This window comes from Callithrix jacchus, chromosome 12, assembly GCF_049354715.1.
Source record: "Callithrix jacchus isolate 240 chromosome 12, calJac240_pri, whole genome shotgun sequence".
In the NCBI taxonomy this organism is placed as follows: Eukaryota; Metazoa; Chordata; class Mammalia; order Primates; family Cebidae; genus Callithrix; species Callithrix jacchus.
In genome coordinates this window covers 97125703-97147519 of record NC_133513.1, presented here as the reverse complement: position 1 = coordinate 97147519, position 21817 = coordinate 97125703, and the positions used below count along the sequence as shown (strand labels likewise).

At 37.4% G+C, this 21817-nt stretch overlaps 2 protein-coding genes and 1 pseudogene across 20 annotated transcripts in view; 2 read left to right on the top strand and 1 right to left on the bottom strand.

Moving 5' to 3' along the window:
* CFAP43 (cilia and flagella associated protein 43) overlaps nucleotides 1-14948 on the top strand; it is a 100058-nt gene extending 85110 nt beyond the window's left edge. For 5 of the 9 annotated variants that reach the window (XM_078346429.1, XM_002756581.7, XM_078346428.1 and 2 more), the window contains 7 exons: nucleotides 1549-1762; nucleotides 2801-2913; nucleotides 4197-4356; nucleotides 9325-9489; nucleotides 10919-10999; nucleotides 11614-11767; nucleotides 14534-14948. In XM_078346429.1, coding sequence (XP_078202555.1) covers nucleotides 1549-1762; nucleotides 2801-2913; nucleotides 4197-4356; nucleotides 9325-9489; nucleotides 10919-10999; nucleotides 11614-11767; nucleotides 14534-14700 — 1054 coding nt within the window. In that variant the 3' untranslated portion in view covers nucleotides 14701-14948. Of the gene's footprint in view, nucleotides 1-1548; nucleotides 1763-2800; nucleotides 2914-4196; nucleotides 4357-9284; nucleotides 9490-10918; nucleotides 11000-11555; nucleotides 11768-14533 lie in introns of those variants that run through there. The other 4 variants (XR_013525115.1, XR_013525114.1, XR_013525113.1 and 1 more) reach the window with 3 other exon arrangements.
* Nucleotides 12189-13494, top strand: LOC103796801 (HIG1 domain family member 1A, mitochondrial pseudogene; annotated as a pseudogene). Its single transcript, XR_013525116.1, has one exon. The product of XR_013525116.1 is annotated as an HIG1 domain family member 1A, mitochondrial pseudogene (transcript).
* Nucleotides 14949-16701: 1753 nt separating the features above from the next.
* Nucleotides 16702-21817, bottom strand: SFR1 (SWI5 dependent homologous recombination repair protein 1). 10 transcript variants are annotated; one of them, XM_078346441.1, is made up of 5 exons: nucleotides 21584-21817; nucleotides 21191-21441; nucleotides 20038-20204; nucleotides 19065-19460; nucleotides 16702-17337 (listed from the first exon to the last, which is right to left on the bottom strand). In XM_078346441.1, the coding sequence occupies exons 4-5, from the start codon at nucleotides 19455-19457 to the stop codon at nucleotides 17146-17148; spliced, it is 585 nt and encodes a 194-aa protein (XP_078202567.1). In that variant the 5' UTR covers nucleotides 19458-19460; nucleotides 20038-20204; nucleotides 21191-21441; nucleotides 21584-21817; the 3' UTR covers nucleotides 16702-17145. The 10 variants fall into 10 exon arrangements, with proteins under 10 accessions (XP_078202567.1, XP_009008481.1, XP_035124898.1 ...); XM_009010233.5 differs by having other exon boundaries at nucleotides 20083-20204; XM_035269007.3 differs by having other exon boundaries at nucleotides 20083-20204; nucleotides 21320-21441.

Sequence of the window (21817 nt, the reverse complement as noted above, 5' to 3'; positions counted from 1 at the left end):
GAGGTCGGGAGTTCAAGACCAGCCTGACCAACATGGTGAAACCTTGTCTTAAAAAAAAGAGAAGAATGTTACTAGATTTCAGACTTTTTCTCCCAAAAATGGAATTATTCAATATAATATCTTTTAGGTGGAGATGTTTAAGAATTTTTATCATAATTCAGTATTTTTTGAGAGTATGTCTATATTTTAAGGTAGAGAATAATAATTTGTTTTCATTCTTTAAAAATAGTTAAGGATCTATGTAAGCATGGTACTATTGTAGGTTCTGCTTTATACATTAAGGAAGTTCCTCTTATGTCATAGATGCCACACAGATTTAAAAACAGTTTTTTCCAAGGTGTGTTTGAACAGACACCGGTTTCTTGATGTATAAATCAGAACTACTTGTAATAGGCTTCCAGGACTAAATAAGTTTGGGGAAAATACTGGGTTTAAAAAAGGAAGTTAAGCAGCTTTTTTTTTTTTACTGCAGAATTTGTTATTGGCCTTTGGATCTCCAAGTATAAAAAACAGAATAAGCAGTGTTTTCCAAACTTATTTCGCTATAAATTGCTTTTCCTCAGAGTATCTCATGTGCTTGTGCTCAAAGTTTGAAAGATGACAGTATAAATGGTTGAAAATAACCATTTGAAAAGAGTTCTAAAAAAGTAGCACTCACTGATTTCCACCAATATAAATGCAGATTTTCATAGTTTTCAATCAAATGTAATTTAGAAATCACGGAGTTTGTCACAAAGATGTAGGATAATTTGTGTTTGAGATACAAACTCTGACAGGTTACAGGCAACCTAGGTAATTTAACCTAGAATATGCCTCTTGTCTTGGTTTTCCTATTTTTAAAACAGTAAGCAATAATTAGCCCAATTACATACCCTTTTCTTGTGAAAAAAGAAGTGAGACCTCCTGCAGCAGTGGGAAAAGCACAGACTTTCTTGTCAAACAGAATTAACTTTAAATTTTAACTCCATCACCTCTCAGACCTATAGCCTTGGACCATGAGCATCTCTCAGAGGCTGACTTTCCTCATCTAGAGAATGGGGATGATAATATAGTTTCAACTTCACAGTGTGTTGTACAGCATCTTGATAGTGAGTGCCTCGCACAAATCTTTGTATCCTTCTTCCCTTCCCAGCTGAAGCATAGGGAAACAAAACTAATCTATTAAGGTAGATAAAAAGAGTTGGCCAGACAGTGGCTCACCACTGTAATCCCAACACTTTGGGAAGCCAAACTGAGACAATCGCTTGATTTATTTGCCTGCTTATAGTACACAGAAAGGAAACGTGTCATAGCACAGGTATGGCTGGCTGTCAGTGCTGACAACAGTTGGAGACATCTACAGTCTAGCCAAGGTCACATCTGAGAATCTGGAGAGTATGGAAGCAAGGGCAAAGTGGGTGCCTTTATCTGTGGAATAACTCACCCATCAGCCCTCAAATGCCAAAGGAAAGAGCCATACAATATGTTATGCCTGTGCTAAGGGCCTAATTAACATTGATGTTTTTGTGAGAATGTGAAATATTGATGGGCTTCTCTTGGTAATACCAGGATTCCCAAACAGAAAATGCACTCAGATACAACTCGTGTTGTCCCTTTCGGAGAACGACCAGGATCTGGCAAATTGAATAAGGATGCCTTTGCCCAATTAATGAAAGCCATGGATGAGTTGGACAATATTAGTAACATGCCAGAAGGCTTGGACCCTTTGGTCTGGAATCATTTCTGCATGACAAGACGAACAAAAGTGGAAAATGAACAGAAAGTATATACTATTTTAACTTAATTCAATTTTTAGTATGCTAATATCAAGGTCATAGTTTACATTGGTCAGTGTAACCAGAAAAGCTCATTATTTAGGTTTCCCTGCTAGGGTAGTATTTGGTCATAGTAATAAGAACATAATGAAATACTGTATTAACCCTGGTGCTATTGAAGGCTAAGTGTAAGCCTGTTGCTTTTAGACTGGTGCTGTTCAAAATAGTGGCCGTTAGCCGCAAGTGGTTATTATGCACTTGAAATAAATATTGCTAGTCATAATTGAGATGTGCTGTAAGTGGAAAACATATACAGATTTAGAAGCCTTAATATGAACAAAAAGAAATACGTCTGATTAGTATTTTTATACTGATTATAGGTTGAAGTGATAATATTCTGGGTATATTGAATTAAATAAAATATATTAGTAAAATTAAGTTCATCTCCATTTCACTTTTTATAATGTAGCTACTGTAAAATTTAAAATTAATATATGTAACTCACATTTATGGCTCACATTATATTTTTCTTAGACAGCACTGTTGTTGTAGGTTATCTATTTTGCATAGATTAGAATTATATTTAGCTCAGCAGAACCAACTTTATAATTTTGCTAGAAGATAGCAACGGATAAAAATTTGAGAGTGTGTTTATTTGGGAAGAGAATGCTTTCTCTTGTTGCTTCTTGACCACTCCCCCAAATTGCCTAAATTTAGTGCCCACATACATCTTGCTCACACATTTTTGTTAAAGTACCTGTGGTTCTATAATTTCACTTAAAGTGATGAGAACATATTTTAAAAATAAGCTGTAAGAGAATTTATAGTTGCTTGCATACTTGATTTTCACCAAGAAGCAAATTTGTGCTTTTCAAATTGTTCATGGACTATCTGATGTAAGTTTCAGACATTTAAATTTAAATTTTTATTACTTTCTTTGAAAGATAGACCTATTAAGATTTTTACATTTAAAAAATTAGAAGATGTATGTCCCTTAAAATTGAAGCTCCATATGTCCTGACATGTTTCTGACTTGTTTTCTTTAGGTAAAGCAGAAAGCAGCTGGCTTATTGGAAATGGCAGCTTTCCTCCGGAAGAGAGTTGAGGAGGAGGAAAAGGTGCAACAGGAGATTGAGAGAGTATTCCATGAACTCATCCTGTAATTTGAAGCTTTCTTTCATGTTCACCTATTCAGAGTCTAATAGGGCTAAGTCAGGTTGTGTTATCACTGCGGGAGAATGTCTACTGACTGACTGCTTTACAGCTATCTCCCTTCCAGCACTGTGCTTTAACATTTCTATTTTAAAAAGTGTGCTTTCTTAAATTAGACATTGATTCAGGATGGAACTTTCCCACGTTTTATTGCTCTTATTACAAATAAACAAGTTTTAGAAAAATCTTAATATTATTTTAACTCTGTCTATTCTGCATAAAAATACAAAGAACCTGTTTCTTCCAGTCAGTATTTTGGGGCTAAAGCCATATTAGCTAACCATGTGGAAACTTAAGCAGATGTCTAAGAACTTTTCATACAGACACCCAGCCAACTAATATCTTTTTCTTTAGGGGAGCTTGTTGTTGTTTACTAAGTGATTAAGATATTTAAGTCCTTGCTTCATTTTTTGGCTATATTTACTTCTCTGACATTCCCAAATTCATTGTTACACATCATTTTTAGATTTAGGCTATAGAGAGGAATATGAATTACCCAGAAATAGATTTGTTAAGTAGCTTACAGATTAAATATTGTTAATACGGTATAAGAAATCAATAAATAAGTTCAGAATTTTAATAGAGTTGTTATTTATTTATTTTTTATTTATTCATTTATTTTGAGATGGAGCCTCACTTTGTCACCCAAGGTGGAGTGCAGTGGCACAATCTCAGCTGACTGCAACCTCTGCTTCTCAGGTTCAAGAGATTCTCGTGCCTCCGCCTCCCAGGAAGCTGGGATTACAGGCACCTGCCACCACGCCTGGCTAATTTTTGTATTTTTAGTAGAGACAGAGTTTCGCCATATTGGCCAGACTGGTCTTGAACTCCTGACCTCAGATGATCCACCTGCCTCAGCCTCCCAAAATGCTGGGATTACATGCATGAATCACCGTGCCCGGCCAGATTTGTTATTTAAAAGCATCTCTATTTTCTTTATTTTTACTTTACTTTTATTATAGTCAAAATTATATACTTTTCTTAATCGTAAAGTAAAAGTCTATAAATGTGTTTCTGTCCATACCATTCTTTGAACAATCCAGGTATAATTCCGCATCAATAGGAAAAGGTTTCAGAGAGACCTCCAGGAAAGCTCATCATCAGGAAAATGTTCTCCACACTAATCTTCGACATGTTTTCCTTAAGCTGATTTGAATTTTATATTCTCAGATAATAGATGAAATTTGAAATATATTACAACTACTTGCTTTGAAGTTCATTTTACTTTAGATTACAGGACGAGAAAGTGAGATTCCAGTTGAATTTGACAATCCAAATTCTTCTTAAACAAGGACAAGTAGAACTGGAAAATTTCCAGCTAGTACTGCAGTATGCTGATGCAATTCTCATCAACAAGAACGTAATTGAAGACTTGAATTCTGTGATTCGGGTAATTATGCTGTTTTTTTTTTTTTTTAGACAAGGTCTTGCTTTGTTACTCAGGTTAGAGTGTAGTGGCACAATCATGGCTCACTGCAGCCTTAACCTCTGGGCTTAATAGATCCTCCTGCCTTCACCCTGAGCGTAGCTGGGAGTACAGGTTCGCACCACCACACACGACTAATGGTTTTACAATTCTTTTTTTTGTAAAAACAGTCTTAATATGTTGCCCAGGGTGATCTTGAACTCCTGAGCTCAAGCGATCCTCCTGCTTTGGCCTCCCAAAGTGCTGGAATTACAGGCATGAGCCACTGCACCTGGCCAATTATACTTCTTTAAAGAAAATATAATATATTGCCTGCCCTGTCAAATATTTTTCATTATTCTCCCATTTTCATAAGTAATTTTCCAAATATTTTTCATTATTCTACCATTTTCATAAGTAATTTTTCAAATATTTTTCATTATTCTCCCATTTTCATAAGTAATTTTTCAAATATTTTTCATTATTCTCCCATTTTCATAAGTAATTAAGTCAGTGATTTCCTGTGACTGCAGATTAGAGTCACTTGAAGAACTTGATAAATGTGCCCAGACCCTCCACCCCAGGCATGAGTATTTTTTAAAAGCTCCTCCCTCCTCCATCCATAATTTTTTTTTTTTTTTTTGGAGACAGAGTCTCACTGCAACCTCTGCCTCCCAGGTCAAGCAATTGTTCTGCCTCAGCCTCCTGAGTAGCTGAGACTACAGGTGTGAGCCCCAATGCCTGGCTAATTTTTTGTATTTTCAGTAAAAACAGGGTTTCACCATATTGGCCAGGCTGGTCTTGAACTCCTGACTCATGATCTGCCTGCCCCAGCCTCCCAAGGTGCTGGGATTACAAGCGTGAGCCACCTTGCCCAGCCCTCCCTCCATAATTGTAAGGTTCAGGAAGGATCACGGAGCTAAATGTTCATTTTAGTATGCCATCATTTTGTTAGGCCCAACCTACTCACACAAAGATAATCTTAAGTAAGCTTGGTTAGTTGATTTCAGTCCTTACTTTTTTTCTAATATTAACATTTGGTGTTATAAATTTCCCTATAAGCTTTACTTTATCTATATTCTATAAATTTTAATATTTTGTGTTTTAATTTTCTTTCCATTTAAATATTTTCTAATTTCTTTTGTGAGTTCCTGTGTGACTCATGGGTTATTTAAAAGTTTGTTATTTAATTTCTAAATGTATGGGGATTTTGTGCTGTTTCAAACATTTTACTTTTATAGATGCTATAAACAGAAATATATATTGCTATTATTTTTGCTTGTTATCTTTTAGAATAAAAATATGAAGTATTTTCTATTTACCTTAATTTTTGCTATTTCAAAAGATCTTTATTTCATTGTGTAGATCCAGATTTCCATCTTGTGTCATTTACCTTCTGCTTAAAGAACTTCCTTTAACTTAACTGAAGTACAAGTCTGCTAGTAATGAATTCTCTTAGTTTTTCTTTATCTGAAAAAGTTTTAAATTCACCTTCATTGTTAAAAGATAGTTTGCTAGATTCACTGGATTGCCAGGTTCATTCATTTGTTCTCTCCCTCTTTTCATTTTAAAGATGTTAATTTTCTTTTGAACATCTATATAGTTTCTGACAATGTTTTTTGCTGTATTTTTTATCTTTGGTCTTCTGAATTTAATGTGCCTGCCTTTGAGATTTTTATCTTTGGCTTTCAGCATTTTGAACACAATGTGCCTAGGCGGCAGGGGTTGGGGTGGTGTGCACGTGTGCATGAGATTCTTGAGGTTCTCTGAGCTTCCTCAATCTGCGATTTGATTTTGTCATTATCTTTGGAAAATTCTCATTGATTATCTCTGAATATTTCTTCTGCACTGTTCACTCTCTCTTTTTCTACTGGGATTCCAATTACACATGTGTCAGATTGTCTGATATTGTTCCACATCTCTTAGATATTCTATATTCATTGTTTTTCACTCTTTGTTCTCTTTGTGTTTCAGTTTGGGTAATTTCTATTGGCCTATATTCAAGTTCATTCATTCTTTCTTATGCTGTGTCTAGTCTGATTATAAGCCCTTCAAAGGCAAAATATCCATTACCACATTATTGTTGATTGATAGGTAGATCAATAGATGGACAGACATATATTTAGTATTTCTGTTTAACTCTTATAGTTTCCATCCCTCTGCTGAAATTCCCTTTTTTTCATACATGTTGTCTACTCTTTCCAAAAATTTTTGTTTTAGAAAAGTTATAAAGATAGTACAAAGAATTCCCATATACCCCTTATCCAGTTTTCTATATTTTTATTATTTTCCATCAGTATGGTATGTTTGTCACAACTTTGAACTAATATTGACACATTATTATTAACTAAGTACAAACTATTTACTTTTTCTTAGTTTTTACTTAAGGTCATTTTTCTGTTCCAGATCTCATTAGGATACATTTTATTTGGTTGTCATGTCTTTCTAGATAGTTACAGTTTCCTATGATGTATTTATCACAACTCGCCTCTAGAGGAAATTGCTATTCTGGCCCTGGGAGTAATAGGGTTTCTTGCCCTTCTCTCAGTGGCTCAAAACTTTTGTTCTGTAAGAGAAAGGATCTGGGCAGGGTCTTGTGCCTTTCCCACAGTATTGGCCTCCAGGCCTGTACTACTAAAGGAGACTTTCTCCAGCTTCGCACCCTGCTCCCTGTCTTTCTGGTGAAGACCGCTGGTGGAGGTTTGTAGAAACGGGTCTGCAAGTGGATGTGAACATCCCATTTTGTCTCTGGCTCCCATGAGGTCTGTATCCTCATACTAGCTCACACCCAGCCTTTAGCAATTTGCTAAAATTTTTATCTGAATGTTTAACCTCCTTAATGGTGCCAGGCATCACTTCCTCCTATGATCTGCACAAATTGGCTAGTGCTTTCTCCCATTTTTCCTTAATTGCACCTGTGTTTCCTTAGATTTCAGGCTATTTAATTGCTGTTACCTCAGCACTGTGATGATTTTGCAGTTTATCTAGCTTTTACTCATTTTGATGGTGGGTGCAACATTTATTATTGGATTTGCTGACAGGTTAAATGTGAAAGGTAAAGTAAAGAGAGAGAGAGATCAAGTATAATTCCTAAAATGTTGGCTAGAGCAACTCAGTAGATGGTGGTATCATTAACTGGCATGAGAGAGAATGGGGAGGGGTAGCTCTGGCAGAAGAAATAAAGTGAAGAATTTGACCTTTGTTAAATTTGAGATGCTAGAAGACATCCCAGTGGAAATACGAAGTGGACAGTCAAGAGTTCAAGGCTGAGATCTAAATTTAGAAGTGTTCTATATATAGATCACTTATAGATAAGTACATATGAATTCTTACATGTAGATATCTGCATAAAGGTAATTTAAGCCATGAAATTACTTGAGACCACCTTGGAAGTAGGTAGACAGAGAAAAGGGAGTTTGGATTAGTACCCAAAGTCCAACTCTGGGAAGATCTAGCAGAGAAAAAATCAGGAAAGGAGACTGAAGAGGAACTGCCAATATGTAGGAAATATGGTCTCCTAGAAACCGTGAGAGAAACAGTTCCGAGGAGGGAGGAGTACATGCATCTTGTCAATTACTTGACAACAGTAGTCTTGGTGAAGGGTTAGGGCAGGACCTCAGTTGGTGATGGCTGAAGAAATAATGTGAAATGAGGAAGTAAAAATAGTAACTATAGGCTTGGGAGGCCGAGGTGGGCAGATCATGAGGTAAGGAGATGGAGACCATCCTGGCCAACATGGTGAAACCTCATCTCTAATAAAAATACAAAAATTAGTTGAGACTGAGGCAGGAGAATCGCTTGAACCAAAGAGTCGGAGGTTGCAGTGAGCTGAGATTGTGCCACCGCACTCCAGCCTGGCAACAGAGTGAGACTCTATCCCCCTGTCCCCCCAAAAAGTGGCTATAAATAAGTCTTACCAAAAAATGGGTTGAAAAAAAACCAGAGAGGAGATATAGCTTTAAGGCAGTGTTTCTCAACCTTGGAAAATTGACATTCGGGGCCAGATGATTATTTGTTGTGGGGGCTGTCCTGTGCCTGATGGTTAGCAACATTCCTGGCCACTATCCACTAGATGCTAGAGCCTCCAGTTGTATCAGCCAAAAATGTTTCCAAATATTCTCTGGTGGAGCAATATTTCCCCCAGTTGAGAAAGTTCAAGCTCCAGAGAAATATTTAAACTTAATGTTTTGGAGCTAGTGAAGGCAAAGTATATGACCATGGGAATTGGGTGGCTGAAGTGAGATAGAGAAAATAATCACTGAAAACGTGAAATCCAAGGAATTGAAAGATCAAGCCATAATCAGAAGATGAAAATAACAAAAAACAGTAGCAGATAATATAGACTGGTGGCATGAACTTCAAAAAGCTATCTTGAAAGCGAAGTGAGGAAGAATGTAAAATGTTAACTGATAGAATTCCTGTACAGATTTATTTTAGAGACATGGTGGTTTCACAATTAGCAATCTATGAACAATTTTATGAAAATATTCCTAAATTTTATGTAGACAATTCAAGGTGAAGTGCAAAACAGCTAGGTGTTGAAGTGTCATTTTTAACTTTTTTTCCTCCTGCCAACCAGATATTGCTGTGCCTTCCTGCATTAAACTATAGTCCTTTATCCATTAAACTATAGTCCTTTATCAGGTGGGAGGATAATGAGTAGGGATAAAAAGGCATACAGGTTGACAGATTGGGTGAGACAAAAAAGTTCCTATTTGTTGACATATAAAGTAAAATGCCATTTAAATGTATCTTATAATCTCTTCTGTTTAGTGACTATCATGCTTTATAGTGATATTTTGCCCAAGAAGCCATTTTTAAATATCTGCTTCTTAAAAAGAAGATAGAATTATCTCTGTGATCCAACTGTTTTCTAAAACTAGCAGTCAACACATTCTGTGTTCTATATGCAGAATCGTATTACATGGATATCTAATGTACTTTTTTTAAAAGACTCAAGGACAAAAGAAAATTGCTAGCATGATGGAAAGTAAAGATGTACACAAAAGAATATTTCAAATTGAGTGGGAACATAAGAAAATGGAGATGGAAAGGGAAGATCTAAATCAGAAGGCTTGGGATATTCAGATGCTATTTTTCTCAAGAGATCGTCAAAAGGTAAGTTCTCCCTACCCCCCTACATAGTTTTAATTTTATTCATTAGTGTATTCATTCCTTTAGCCAGTATTAATAAGAAGCCTCTATGATATCAAGCATATTCTAAGCCAGGAGTGTTTTCTAATGTATTTGTGGGTTATTTTTCTTTTAGTAGTTTGCATTTTCTACGTCCACTTCTTCATGACCCATTCAGTAGAATCATTTTACTTAGAGCTCACTAAGGATTTCCAGTCAAACCCAATGGTCCTTTTCCCACTCATTACCATCCTTCAATTCTCTGTAGCATTTAACCATCTTAATTTCCCATTCCTTTGGCTTTCATCACCCTAAATTAATTTTTCTTCCAACATGTCATACCACTCTGCCTCTTTCACTGGATTCTCTTTTGCCTCTAACACTTCAATATAGCAGTTCAAGATTTTTGCCTTAGCTGTGTTTGTGTTTTTTTCCATACCTCTCCCGGAATGATGTCCTCTGTTTTTCTAACTTCAACAATCACTTCTAAAAACTAATCTAAGTTCTGTGGATTCTAAGCCATGCCCCATTTGTATACTTTTCACCTCCTAGCAGCTTCTCTTCTTAGTTTGCTTTTTTGTACATGCCAAATCTACTTTTCAAGATCTAGTTTAAATACCACCCACTTCTTCATAAAACCTTTCTTGATTTCCCAAGCCAGGAGAAATTCCATCTCATCACAAACCACCTTTGAATTAGCACGACATTCTACATGTCTTCTGGCAGCCAATCATATCTATATGATCGTTTTCCCATGAAGACTAGGACATGTTATTTATCTTTGTATCTCCCTCAGTGTCTTTAACTAGGACTTTGTTAGTATGATACTCAAGTGGAACAATTAAATGTTTGGTGAGTTGAATAAATGAATGAATGAATGAGAAAATAAACTAGGCATTTGTAATAATTTGTGCTTTGATGTGACAATTAGTGTACGTGAATGTATTGATGACTAAATATAAGGAAATATTATGGCACAAATGCCAAATCAATTTTTCTTTTTTGAGATGGCATTTTGCTCTTTTTGCCCAGGCTGGAGTGCAATGGTATGATCTTAGCTCACTGTATGCTCCACCTCCCAGGTTCAAGTGCTTCTCCTGCCTCAGCCTCCTGAGTAGCTGGGATTACAGGCATGCACCACCATACCCAGCTAATTTTTTTATTTTTTAGTAGAGACAAGGCTTATTAGTCAGGCTGGTCTCAAACTCCTGACCTCAGGTGATCCACCCTCCTCAGCCTCCCAAAGTGCTGGTATTACAGGCATGTGCCACAGCGCCCGACTAAGCCAAATCAATCTTAACTTACATAGATACTTATTATGAAAAACAGTAACTTTCAAAACTAAAACAATCTTTATAAAGTTACCTATTGAACGAGAGAAAAATATCCTTACTTTTTTTTTTTAATCTCAAAGTTCCTAAATGAACCAAACTATGAGGCTCTGATTAGTATTCAGATTGGAATAATGGAACAAACCATTGCTGTTTTAGATAAGGTAAGTCTCAAAGATATTGGTTATTATATCCTAACAGTTGTAAATCATTTGAGCAAAGTATTAATATTTCAAATCATGAATTTACCTAGGTCCTAAGAAAGTCTTGGTCATTTACTAGTACTTATGAGGTAATTAGAAGTCCCTAAGTAGTGTCTTTGCAGTCGTACCCAATGAAATAGAATTAAGCACTTCCTTTAATATTAGAATTAACCCCTGGGGACCTATCTGAGTGTAAGTGGATTTTCTATTTCACATTAGGTTAGGCTTTATGTAATAGGAGTGTTGGTAGTCTCTGCTTGGCATTGGAAACATTTTATTTAATCATAACTCAATAAAAATGCATAGTTTTATTATGTAGCGTATATTAGATAGAAACAAAGCAATCTCAAGCTTTTTAAAAATTTACATGTTTTTTCTAAAATTGGTATTAACATACCATTCTATCCTTTCAATAAACAACTTGAGTCCCTACTATGCCAGGCACTATGGATATGGTGGTAAGATGTTATCTTAATGATGATAATGTATTTAAAATATAAGAATAATGTCGTTATAGGATAACTTACATTTTTCAAAATTAACTTTGTGGGGTATAATGGGAACAAAAATTTCAGACCCACAAAAAGAATGTGGAAAACTGCAAGAAACTACTTAAAAAACTTGGAAAGTTCAGCAATCAAAAAGATATAGCAAATTATACCCTAAGCTGTAATCTACGAGAAGAGTTGGTAGCTGTCTCAGAGAGAAAAGACATCTGTAATGCAATGGGTAAGCATGTTTTTTGTTTTCCCCCTGACATCTGTAATGTAATGGATAAGCATTTTTTTTTTCTTTAACTGTAGGTTTCTTTAAAAGTAATCAGTGGCCAGGCATGGTGGCTTATGCCTGTAATCCCAGCAATCTGGGAAGCCATGATCTCCTGATCATGAGGTCAGGAGATCAAGACCATCCTGGCTAACACAGTGAAACCCTGTCTCTACCAAAAATACAAAAACATTAGCCAGGCATGGTGGCATGCACCTATAGTCCCAGCTACTTGGGATACAGGCAGGAGAATCACTTGAATCTGGGAGGTGGAGGTTACAGTGAGCTGAGATGGTGCCACTGCAGTCCAGTCTGGGTGACAAAGTGAGACTCTGTCTCCAAAAAAAAAAAAAAAGAGAGAGACGTGGGTTGGCGTGGGAGAGGTTTCCTCGCTCTGGAACCTCATAGAAAATTCTCAGGGAGATTCTTCAAGCAACCACTATGTCAACAGACCCAGATATTTCCCTTTCTTCATATGATGAAGATCAGGGATCCAAACTTATTAGAAAAGCTAGAGAAGCATTCGTACCCATTGGAATGGCAGGTTTTGCAGCAATTGTTGCCTATGGGTTATACAAATTGAAGAGCAGGGGAAGTACTAAAATGTCTGTTCATCTGATCCACATGCGTGTGGCAGCCCAGGGCTTTGTTGTAGGAGCAATGGCTGTTGGTATGGGCTATTCCATGTATCGGGAATACTGGGCAAAACCTAAGCCTTAGAAGAAGAGATGCTGTCTTGGTCTTGTTGAAGGAGCTTACTTTAGTTAGACATCTCTTTATTGAAGTTACATATTGTTGAAAATAAACTAAGTTGTATGGGTTTAGATGGTAAAATGGCATTTTGAATATTGGCTTCCTTTCTTGCAGGCTTGATTTGCCTGGTGTGACCACATTAGTAGTGGCTAGTTTACTAACTAGGTCATTCAAGGAAGTCAAGTTAACTTAAAAGAAGCATGTCACCTAAATGCAGTTGATATGTTGAAATGACCACCTTCTTAAATTATTCAGCTGAACTTAGTTCTAAAGAAAGTAACAGGCCAACCCTGAAGTACTCCCAGTTTGCTGCAGAATCTCAGATGTTTTGGATGTTGTATGAGTCCTATTTGCCCCAGTTAATTTAACTTTTTTCTGCCCGTTTTGTGGACAGTCTGGCCCTTTTAGAACTCTGTCCAAAAAGTTCATGGAATATAACTTGTAAAGCTTCCCACAACTAACAATATGTATATGTGCATGTGTTTAAACCAAATGTAGAAAGCTTACAGTAGAGCTGCATGACAGTAGTATTTATTAAAGAATCTCAGTTGTAAACATGAGAATAATTTATGGATTCTAGTTTAGTTCTTGTGTAACTGTGAATTATATTTTTGCTGCTGTTATATTAGAATAAATTTTAAATGTCACCTTGAAATAGAAATATTTTTAACACTCATAGCAAAGGTAAATGAGCACTTTTTAAGTGTGTGCATTGCTTATTTTTTCCGTAAGAATTGTAAACATTAAACTGAACAAATGACCTATAATGGATTTGATTAATGACTTATGAGCAAGCTGGTTTGGCCAGACAGTATACCCAAACTTTTATATAGTGCAGAATGCTATTAAACTTGTGAAATTCTCCTATGTAAACTGAATTTACATTCCATCATAACATGGTATATGTATTGTTATTAAAGTAAGCAAGCCATGCCAAAAAAAAAAGTAATCAGTAATCCTAAAATCTATACAATAAAAAGCTACCACCATTTCTTTTCAAAAAATTGTTTAAAATAATGTCAACTTTTATTTTAGATTCAGAGAGTACATATACGAGTTTGTTACTTGGGTATATTGTGTGAGGCAAACGTGATAACCACTACACTATGGAAACCCCTACCTACTTGGGTATATGGTGTGATGCTGAGGTTTTAGGGTATGGAATGATCCTGTTACGCAAGTAGTGAGCATGGTACCCTGTAATTTTTCAGCCTTTCCTCCCTCCCTGCCTCGTCCTTCTAGTAGTCCCCAGTGTTTTGGGATTTTTTTTTTTTGTTCGTTTTCTTGAGACAGGGTCTCCCTCTGTTGCCCACACTGGAGTACAGTGGCATGATCTCAGCTCAATGAAACCTCTACCTCCTGGACTCATATGATCCTGGCAACTCAGCCCCGCCAAGTACCTGGGACCACAGGCACGCACCCCTACACCTGGCTAATTTTTGTATTTTTTGTAGAGAGTGGGTTTTGCCACATTGGCCGGGCTGGTCTCGAACTCCTGAGGTCAAGTGATCCATCCATCTCAGCTATCCAAAGTGCTGGGATTACAGGCGTTAGCCACCATTCCTGGCCCCCAAGTGTTTCCTGTTGCCATCTTTATGTCCATAAGTATCCACTGTTTAGCTGCCATTTATAAGTGAGAACATGTGGTATTTGGTTTTCTGTTCTGTATTAATTTGCTTAGGATAATGGCCTCCAGCTGCATTCATGTTGTTGCAAAGGACATGATTTCATTCTTTTTTTAATGGCTGTGTCCCATGGTATATATGTACCACATTTTCTTTATTCAGTCCACTGTTGATGGTGTACCTAGGGTGATTCTTTGTCTTTGCTATTGTGATAGTGCTGCAATGAAGATACAAGTACATATGCCTTTTTGCTACCAGCATTTCTTCTACATGCTTAATTGATTCTGAGTGCTGCTTCTGTATTTGAAAGTATTGATAAATAATCTAATTCCTTTCTTCATTTTTGGGATAGGGTCTAAACTGACTTGTGAAAAGATTGCCAAAGAACGGTATGAAAACATGATGGAACAGCAGAAGTTAACAAATATTTCAAAACAACAAGCTGAAGAGATTTCAGTACTACAGGCTGAAGTTGAAAGATTAATGATGAAAACATTTCCTGCTCTTGTTCAAATGTAAAAACACTGGCAGGAAAACACAAGGCCAAATCAATCATTTAAAAAATCATTTCATTTGGGCAAAATGATTTCCTTTTCTTTTTTACTGGCAAATTGAAGTAGCATGTCCTCTTAACTGCATGTTTTAGTTTTAAAAAAAATGTTTAGTTTTAGCCTTAATTGTATACAAATTTTTGTCCTGCATGAATAAATGTGTAAAATACCATGAATTGTTTTTATTCAAGAATAAACAAGACTTGAGATCAGAAAGTATTCAAGATCTATTTTACTCATTTAATCTGAGTTGGATCAAAGATATTTTCATAGTTATAGTATAGAAAGCCTTAAAAAGAAATTCTTTGCCACACTAGCATTTCTAATTTTATAAAACTGTCAGAAAAGTTATGAGAATTATGGATAATTTTTATCTTTATGCTTTTCTGTTTCTCGTTTTCTTCAGTAAGCATTTCTTTCATAATCAGAAAAAAATTATGAGAATAGATTATTCCCTGCTTCACCAATGAGAACAAGATAAATTGTTAGCTTTTTCCAAGCCTTCTATCCTTTGTACAACATGTTTTAGAAACATAATCTAGATTTATTTTATGTTGTAATAGAATTCAATTTCGTGCTCTACCCAATAAGGTTTAACAAACAGAAAAATACTTATTTCCATGAAATAGTTTATCACTTTACCCATGTAGATGCTGATAATGACATAATGAGATAACTAACTGCCAGAAAACTCCTTTGCCCTTCCATAGCCTGTGGACTGCTTATCATTGGAATCATGGACAACAATCTCTAAATGATGTCAGTATCTCACTGTTCTGCAATTTATGAACTCAGTGTTAAGTTTAATCCTCAGTACCATATCCAATATACACTGATGTAGACAAAGTAAGAGGGCCATTATAAAATCTCCTATTTAGAAAAAAAAAATCTTTAGCTGTAATTGATCACCCACATAGTGATGATCTGTGCTGGATAGGGATAAGTGAAATTATAGGACCAGCATTTTTATGACTCCCCTCCTTTGTACTAGACTGACTCCTGAAGTAGTCAGTTTGGCTTATTCAGTAGGAAGTGCTCATGGGTAACATTTCCTACATCTGGGGTCCTTTAAAATTATCCCTGAGATGAGAGTTGTGGGGATCCCAGGATGGGGGTGCAAATACTTTAAACTTAAGATGGGATTGCCAGAAGTTCTCCGTCCTGTTGGCTTGAGTCCACCATAGATGTACTAGGCTTGATTTTTTTACAATCTTTCTGGCGACACAAATTTCATTTTCACCTAAGTGAGCTGTCTGGAGACTCCATTTGCCAGTAGTCAGTGCCACAAATTTCACTAGATAATTCTCTGTGGATTCCCAGGTCTTAACATTTAACACTGGTTAGATTATGGGGAGGGGCTGGGCTGAGAGTGGGGTGTACTTGAGGGGGGTTCAGAGGAGTGCCAAACTAGTAGGGAAGTGCTTTTGAAAAAGCTAAGTAAAGCTATTTTTACACTTAAAAGGACCCAAAAGCAGAAATCCAGAAAGCCCCTAGGAATGACTAGCCACTAAAACCAGGAAGCCTCTGATCCACAAAGTTCTCTCCTATCACCTCTGCCTTTCTCCGTAAGCACACCCACTGCCCTTAAACATGCCAGCTCTGCTCCTTCCAGGTGTACATACAACAGCTCCAGTCACAGACAGATGGGCTTTCTTTTCCTTAGCTAAATTCCAAATTCTCAGGGACCAGCATAGCTTGGCTCCTATATCCATATATGGCCAAAATGATAGGTACAATTGTATAACTTGGCAGCAGAAACCCAATCCTGTGGAGGTGGGTTTATAAATAAGCAGCCTAAGTTTAATCTATTTCACAGATGAAGCTAGAAAGGCAAACAAATGCGAAGAACCTTATATGCCATGAAAACCTGATGTGGGTGGGAGATAAGGAAATGTAGTTTTATAAGAAATAGATGCTTGTTTCACTAAATGACGAATATGAGAAACAAATTTGAAGAGGCAGGGAAGAATACAGTTTTGGACATATGACTTTAATTACCTGCTAGATTTTCAGATGAAAGTATGTGGTAAATGGATGGAAACAAGGTGCATAAACTTAGGAGAGAGACAGAAATTTTTAAACTTTAGACATTTACCAGATTGGACAATTTTTGACATTTAAAATAAAACTTTTTGCCACAAAAAAACAAATGTATTAAAACTAGTTTCCAGAACTGCCCAAATAACTTTTTAAACATGATTTAAATGTCAATTTTTCTTTGGCAAATCTATCCAAAATACTAATTTTCCTTTTAGAACTTAGTTTAAAATTTATATATCAGAGTGCCCTTAATTGATGTGCATCGGAATACCTTTCTCTGAGCCCTAATGGTTTCTATCTTCCTTTTAAAATGCATAAGTATCTTTTAATTAAGTTGTCATTATCAAAGATATTCTGGAGCAAATATGAAGAATTAAACATCTATAAATTCTTCTTCACTTCTGTTATAGTGTAGCAATTTATCATCTAACCCATAGTGGTCTATCAATTGAGTAAGGCTTAGTTTCTTGTTCTCTTCAGACATAGCTGACTGCAACTCATAAAGCAACAGCTGGCTACAGCTTCTCCACTTCTTTATTAACAACTGTAACTGAGACAGATCATTCTGAAACAGGAAAAAAAAATGTATGTATGTCAATAACTAGTCCTGCTAGTTCAACTTAAAGTTGTTAAATTAGTGGGATGTGCAGATTTAAAAGCTAACATACATGGAGATGAATGGGAATTCTATCTAGGAAAAAGTAGGTTGGTCATATGTAGAATGGTTACAATGCCACGCAAGTTCTAGGGCTATTTTGTTGGTTCAAGCTCTGAGCCATCCTTATGATAAGGGAAAAATCAAATCATTAAATAGGGTCAAAACTATGTCAAGAAGCAACGATACAGGGAAAAATCTACTCTATTACAACCATACTTTTTAAAAAAAATGACACTATACTGTACTTCCCACTCAATTTTGCTGTGAATCTAAAACTGCTCTTTAAAATTACAACATTCAAGTTCAAAATATTTTTTTTTTAGGCAGGGCGTGGTGGCTCACATCTGTGATCCCAGCACTTTGGGAGGCTAACGTGGGAGACCGCTTGAGCCCGGGAGTTCAAGACTAGCCTGTGCAAAATAGCAAGACTCTATCTCTACAAAAAATAAAATTTTGGAGTTCAAGACTAGCCTGTGCAAAATAGCAAGACTCTATCTCTACAAAAAATAAAATTTTTTTTTAAGCCAGGTGTGACAGCACATGCCTATAGTCTCAGTTATAGGGAGACTGAGGTGAGAGGATCACTTGAGCCCTGGAGTTCAAGGCTGCAATAAGCTATGACTGCACTCCAGCTGGGCAACAGAGACCATGTCTCTTAACAAAGTATAAATGAAGGAATGAATAAATAAATAAAATTTTTCAACATTCAATAATTTTTTTTTTTTGAGATGGAGTTTCGCTCTTGTTACCCAGGCTGGAGTGCAATGACGCGATCTCGGCTCACCGCAACCTCCGCCTCCTCAGTTCAGGCAATTCTCCTGCCTCAGCCTCCTGAGTAGCTGGGACTACAGGCAAGCGCCACCATGCCCAGCTAATTTTTTGTATTTTTAGTAGAGACGGGGTTTCACCATGTTGACCAGGATGGTCTCAAGCTCTTGACCTCATGATCTAACCGCCTCGGCCTCCCAAAGTGCTGGGATTACAGGCTTGAGCCACGGCACCCGGCCTAATAATTATATTTTTTTCAAACTCTAAAAATTTAAGATAAATGAGATACTCTATCCCATCATTTATTCCACGTAGTTGGGGGAAAATATGCTATTACATATATATGAATTTTTCAGGTATTAAAGGTTATCTCCTTCCAAATTCTACTTAATTCAACCTATCTAAATCTAAAGCCTAATATACATTTGTTTTCTCAAATAAAATGGCTGAATCACATCAATTATTTGGCGGGGGAACAAGATGATTACTAAAAATACCTTTTATTGTACTCTACAGCTCATTTTTAGTTTTACTAATTCACTGTCAGCTTTCCCTTCTGTTACCATCGTACTTTTATCTAACATTTAATACTTACATTCCTGCAAGCTAGAAACTACAGAGAAAAGTTTAACTGCATATTAAATAAGAGCTGAGATTCTTTAAAAGTTTTACCCTAGTGTTTACGGGCCTTTTCTACTATAAATCTGGAGTTGAATTAAAGTTGTTGGAAGCCAGGTTTCTGAATGTTTGGCTTATTGCTTATTATGCTTAAAAAAAGAAAAAAAGCTCCTACTTTCTATTTTTTAAATTACTTTCCTGCAATTTATATAAAAATAAAAATTATGCAATGGTCCTCAAATTCTTACCTTTGATCTATACATTTTGACTAGTTTTAGCCTCCGAAGAAGGTCTTCTTTCTCCTGAACCTGCTTCACCAATTTGGCTTTTTCATCGCTTAATCTTTGTTTAGGCAGATTCTCATTCACAAACTCATTTTGGAGAGCACTGCATGACCCAGAATTAAGCGACTGAGAGTCACAGACACTGAGATTCTTCAAAGTATTTTCTTCAAATTCACTGTCCATGTATTTAAAACTTTCTTGAAATTCCAAACAGTTTTCCTCTGTGGAAGATGCTGGTTTCTCTGAAAAGGTCTGATCATTTTCTTCATTCTCTACTTTAAGACGTTTCACCACATTGTAACAAGAATTAAATGAAGATCTTGATTTCCTTAATCTTTCTCTAAGTGTTGCACTCATAGGCTGTAAAGAGCACAAAACATTAAAAATGTTAATCAAGAAGAACATTCTTGATGTAAATAAATCTATCAGAAATAAAGGCCTTACATTTCTATGCTAGACACCACTAGGTGGCTGTCTCCATATCTAAAGAAGGCATCACAAAATGTCTTTAATTTCTGGAAACTCCATTTGTTTTATTCTCTTTTTAGTTCAGCAAGATCAACACCTTTCTAAAACTGTTGAGAGGTTTGTCCCAGTAATTAAGCATTTGTTCAGGAACAAGCACATGCCTGACAGTAATCCAGGTGCTTCAGAATTACAGAGTAGGGAAAAGACCTAGACCCTGCCACTAAAGACCTTCATAATAATACTGCACAGATTCACTTTCTCAATTTGGTGAGTGTTGTAATAACCTAATCTGAAAGTAACTGAAATGAATTAATTCAAGAGGAAAACATGGCGGAAGGCTAGTGGGTATCATATATGTTAACTTAGAAGAAAAACATAAAATTATTTAATAAAATATCTACTTATTTAGGCTACACATTATGTTAATTAACCATCTTTAGTAGAATTTAAATCACCACTGCCACAATACCTAGAACACAGAATGGATCCACTGGAAGAACAAAGATGTTCATACTTGTTTTCGTGAACTACTTGTATAGGGAGACGATGGAATTGCAGAGACCTGAGGAGTGTTAGGTAAAACTGCAGCTGAGTCTGATGGACTTTCCATCTTGAAAATGAAATCTTGGCTTTTCTCTAAAAAAGAAAAATTATAAAATGAGAATCAAAACCACACCTCTCTATAGTCAATTTTTATGACTATTTTGTGTACAAAACATCCACAAGTAAGACAGATACTTCTTCAAATTTCACTTTATAATTCATTCTTGTTCTTTTTGCAGTTTTCCATTTACCTTCCCACATAGGGACTACTAATTTATTCATGACACATCAACCAGCTAGTACCTCACAACCAGCTATTATCTCATAGTCACGACTCTCCTTGTTTTCATCTACCAAAAAATATTCAAATTCTGCCTTAGGAGGAGGGGAAAAAACAGCTTTAGAAAATCAGGAATTCAAGGAGAGTGCACTGGAATTATTTCCTCCGACAGAGGCATAAACTTTTGCGAGGCAAACCAGAGGCAGGAGTCCCTCTTCCCCCCCCCCCCGCCCCCCGCCGCAGAAAGCCCACTAGATCCCCGGAGACTCCAGGGATGAGCTTAGGTTCAGTTCCCCCGACCCGGAAAGGGAGCTCAACTCGACTCCACAGCAGACTCCCGAGGAAGTCCAGGTCTCAGGTAGCCCCGTTCCCTGCAAAAGAGTACCTCCCTCCGCCATCCCCAGCGAAAGCAAAAAGCGCGCGCAGTTGCGGCCGTAAATCTATCCTGTGGCAAGGCGGGGCAGTGCGAGACACGGAAAAGACACGCAATTGGCCAGACTGACTGACGCGTGAGGCGCTGCTTTCACTCAGCGACTGAGAGCGGCGGGTCTGCGCGCGCGCCTCCGCCAGTGGGCGGCTAGTGCGGGACTTGGCCATGCGATAGGCTGCCGAGACACGTGATTGGCAGAATTAACTAGCGCGCGCGGCTCTCCCCGCCCAGCACCCGAGAGCAGCGGGAGTGCGCGCGCGTGCGCGCGGCCGTGATCGGCAAGCAGGGCTTAACCGGCAGGCGAGGCTGAGCTTCGGAACGACCAACCGATCCTGAGGGGGGCGCGCTTCTGTTCCTGGCTTCCCTTGCCTTTTTTTCAACCGCCTTCCGTCCGGCTTCCTTGTTTTTGTGCGTTTGTGAAGTGCGCCTGAAAGGGGCCCCGCCCCGCGCTCGGCTCCTCCATTCCCTGGCTCCCGTCAGTCTCCTCTACCAGCTCACCGCAGAAAAGGCTTTCCTCAGACTTGGCGCGGCCGGAAGCTGCACGGCTGGGTGTCCGTTAGATTTACAGCTTGTGGACTCCCTAGAGGCAGAGACCACAAAAGAGCAGCGTTGAAAAGAGCCTGTTGAGAACAAGACATATTAGAAATCTATCCGAGAGTCCCGGCACTTTAGCTGAGCTCCTCGCTTTTTGGTTGCCGCAAATTCGGCGGTCGCGTCGCTAAGTTTTTTGTTTGTTTTATAACAAAAAATTTGTTTCTCTACCTCAGTATTCAGGCTCCTTAGGGTGATCTCAACTCTTTTACTCAAATCTGAGGGAAAATTTAGCCCAAGGAAATTTGTTGTGGCGCAACACAGCAAGCAGAACAATCACTAAATGAGATTATGTCGGTCCAAAATTCAGATGTTTGACACCGATAGGGCCCTTGCCGACCACCAGGCAGCAGCATCCTCAGTCTAGAAAATCCACCACCCCACCCCCTCGGCTTCCAGTGTGGC

Coding starts and splice junctions, on each gene's coding strand:
- SFR1 (XM_054243295.2), bottom strand. Junction 19,461..20,082: donor CAAGTAGTTCACGAAAACAA/GTATGAACATCT, acceptor TGCTCTTTACAG/CCTATGAGTGCAACACTTAG. Junction 17,338..19,064: donor TCAAAATGTATAGATCAAAG/GTAAGAATTTGA, acceptor TTCCTGTTTCAG/AATGATCTGTCTCAGTTACA.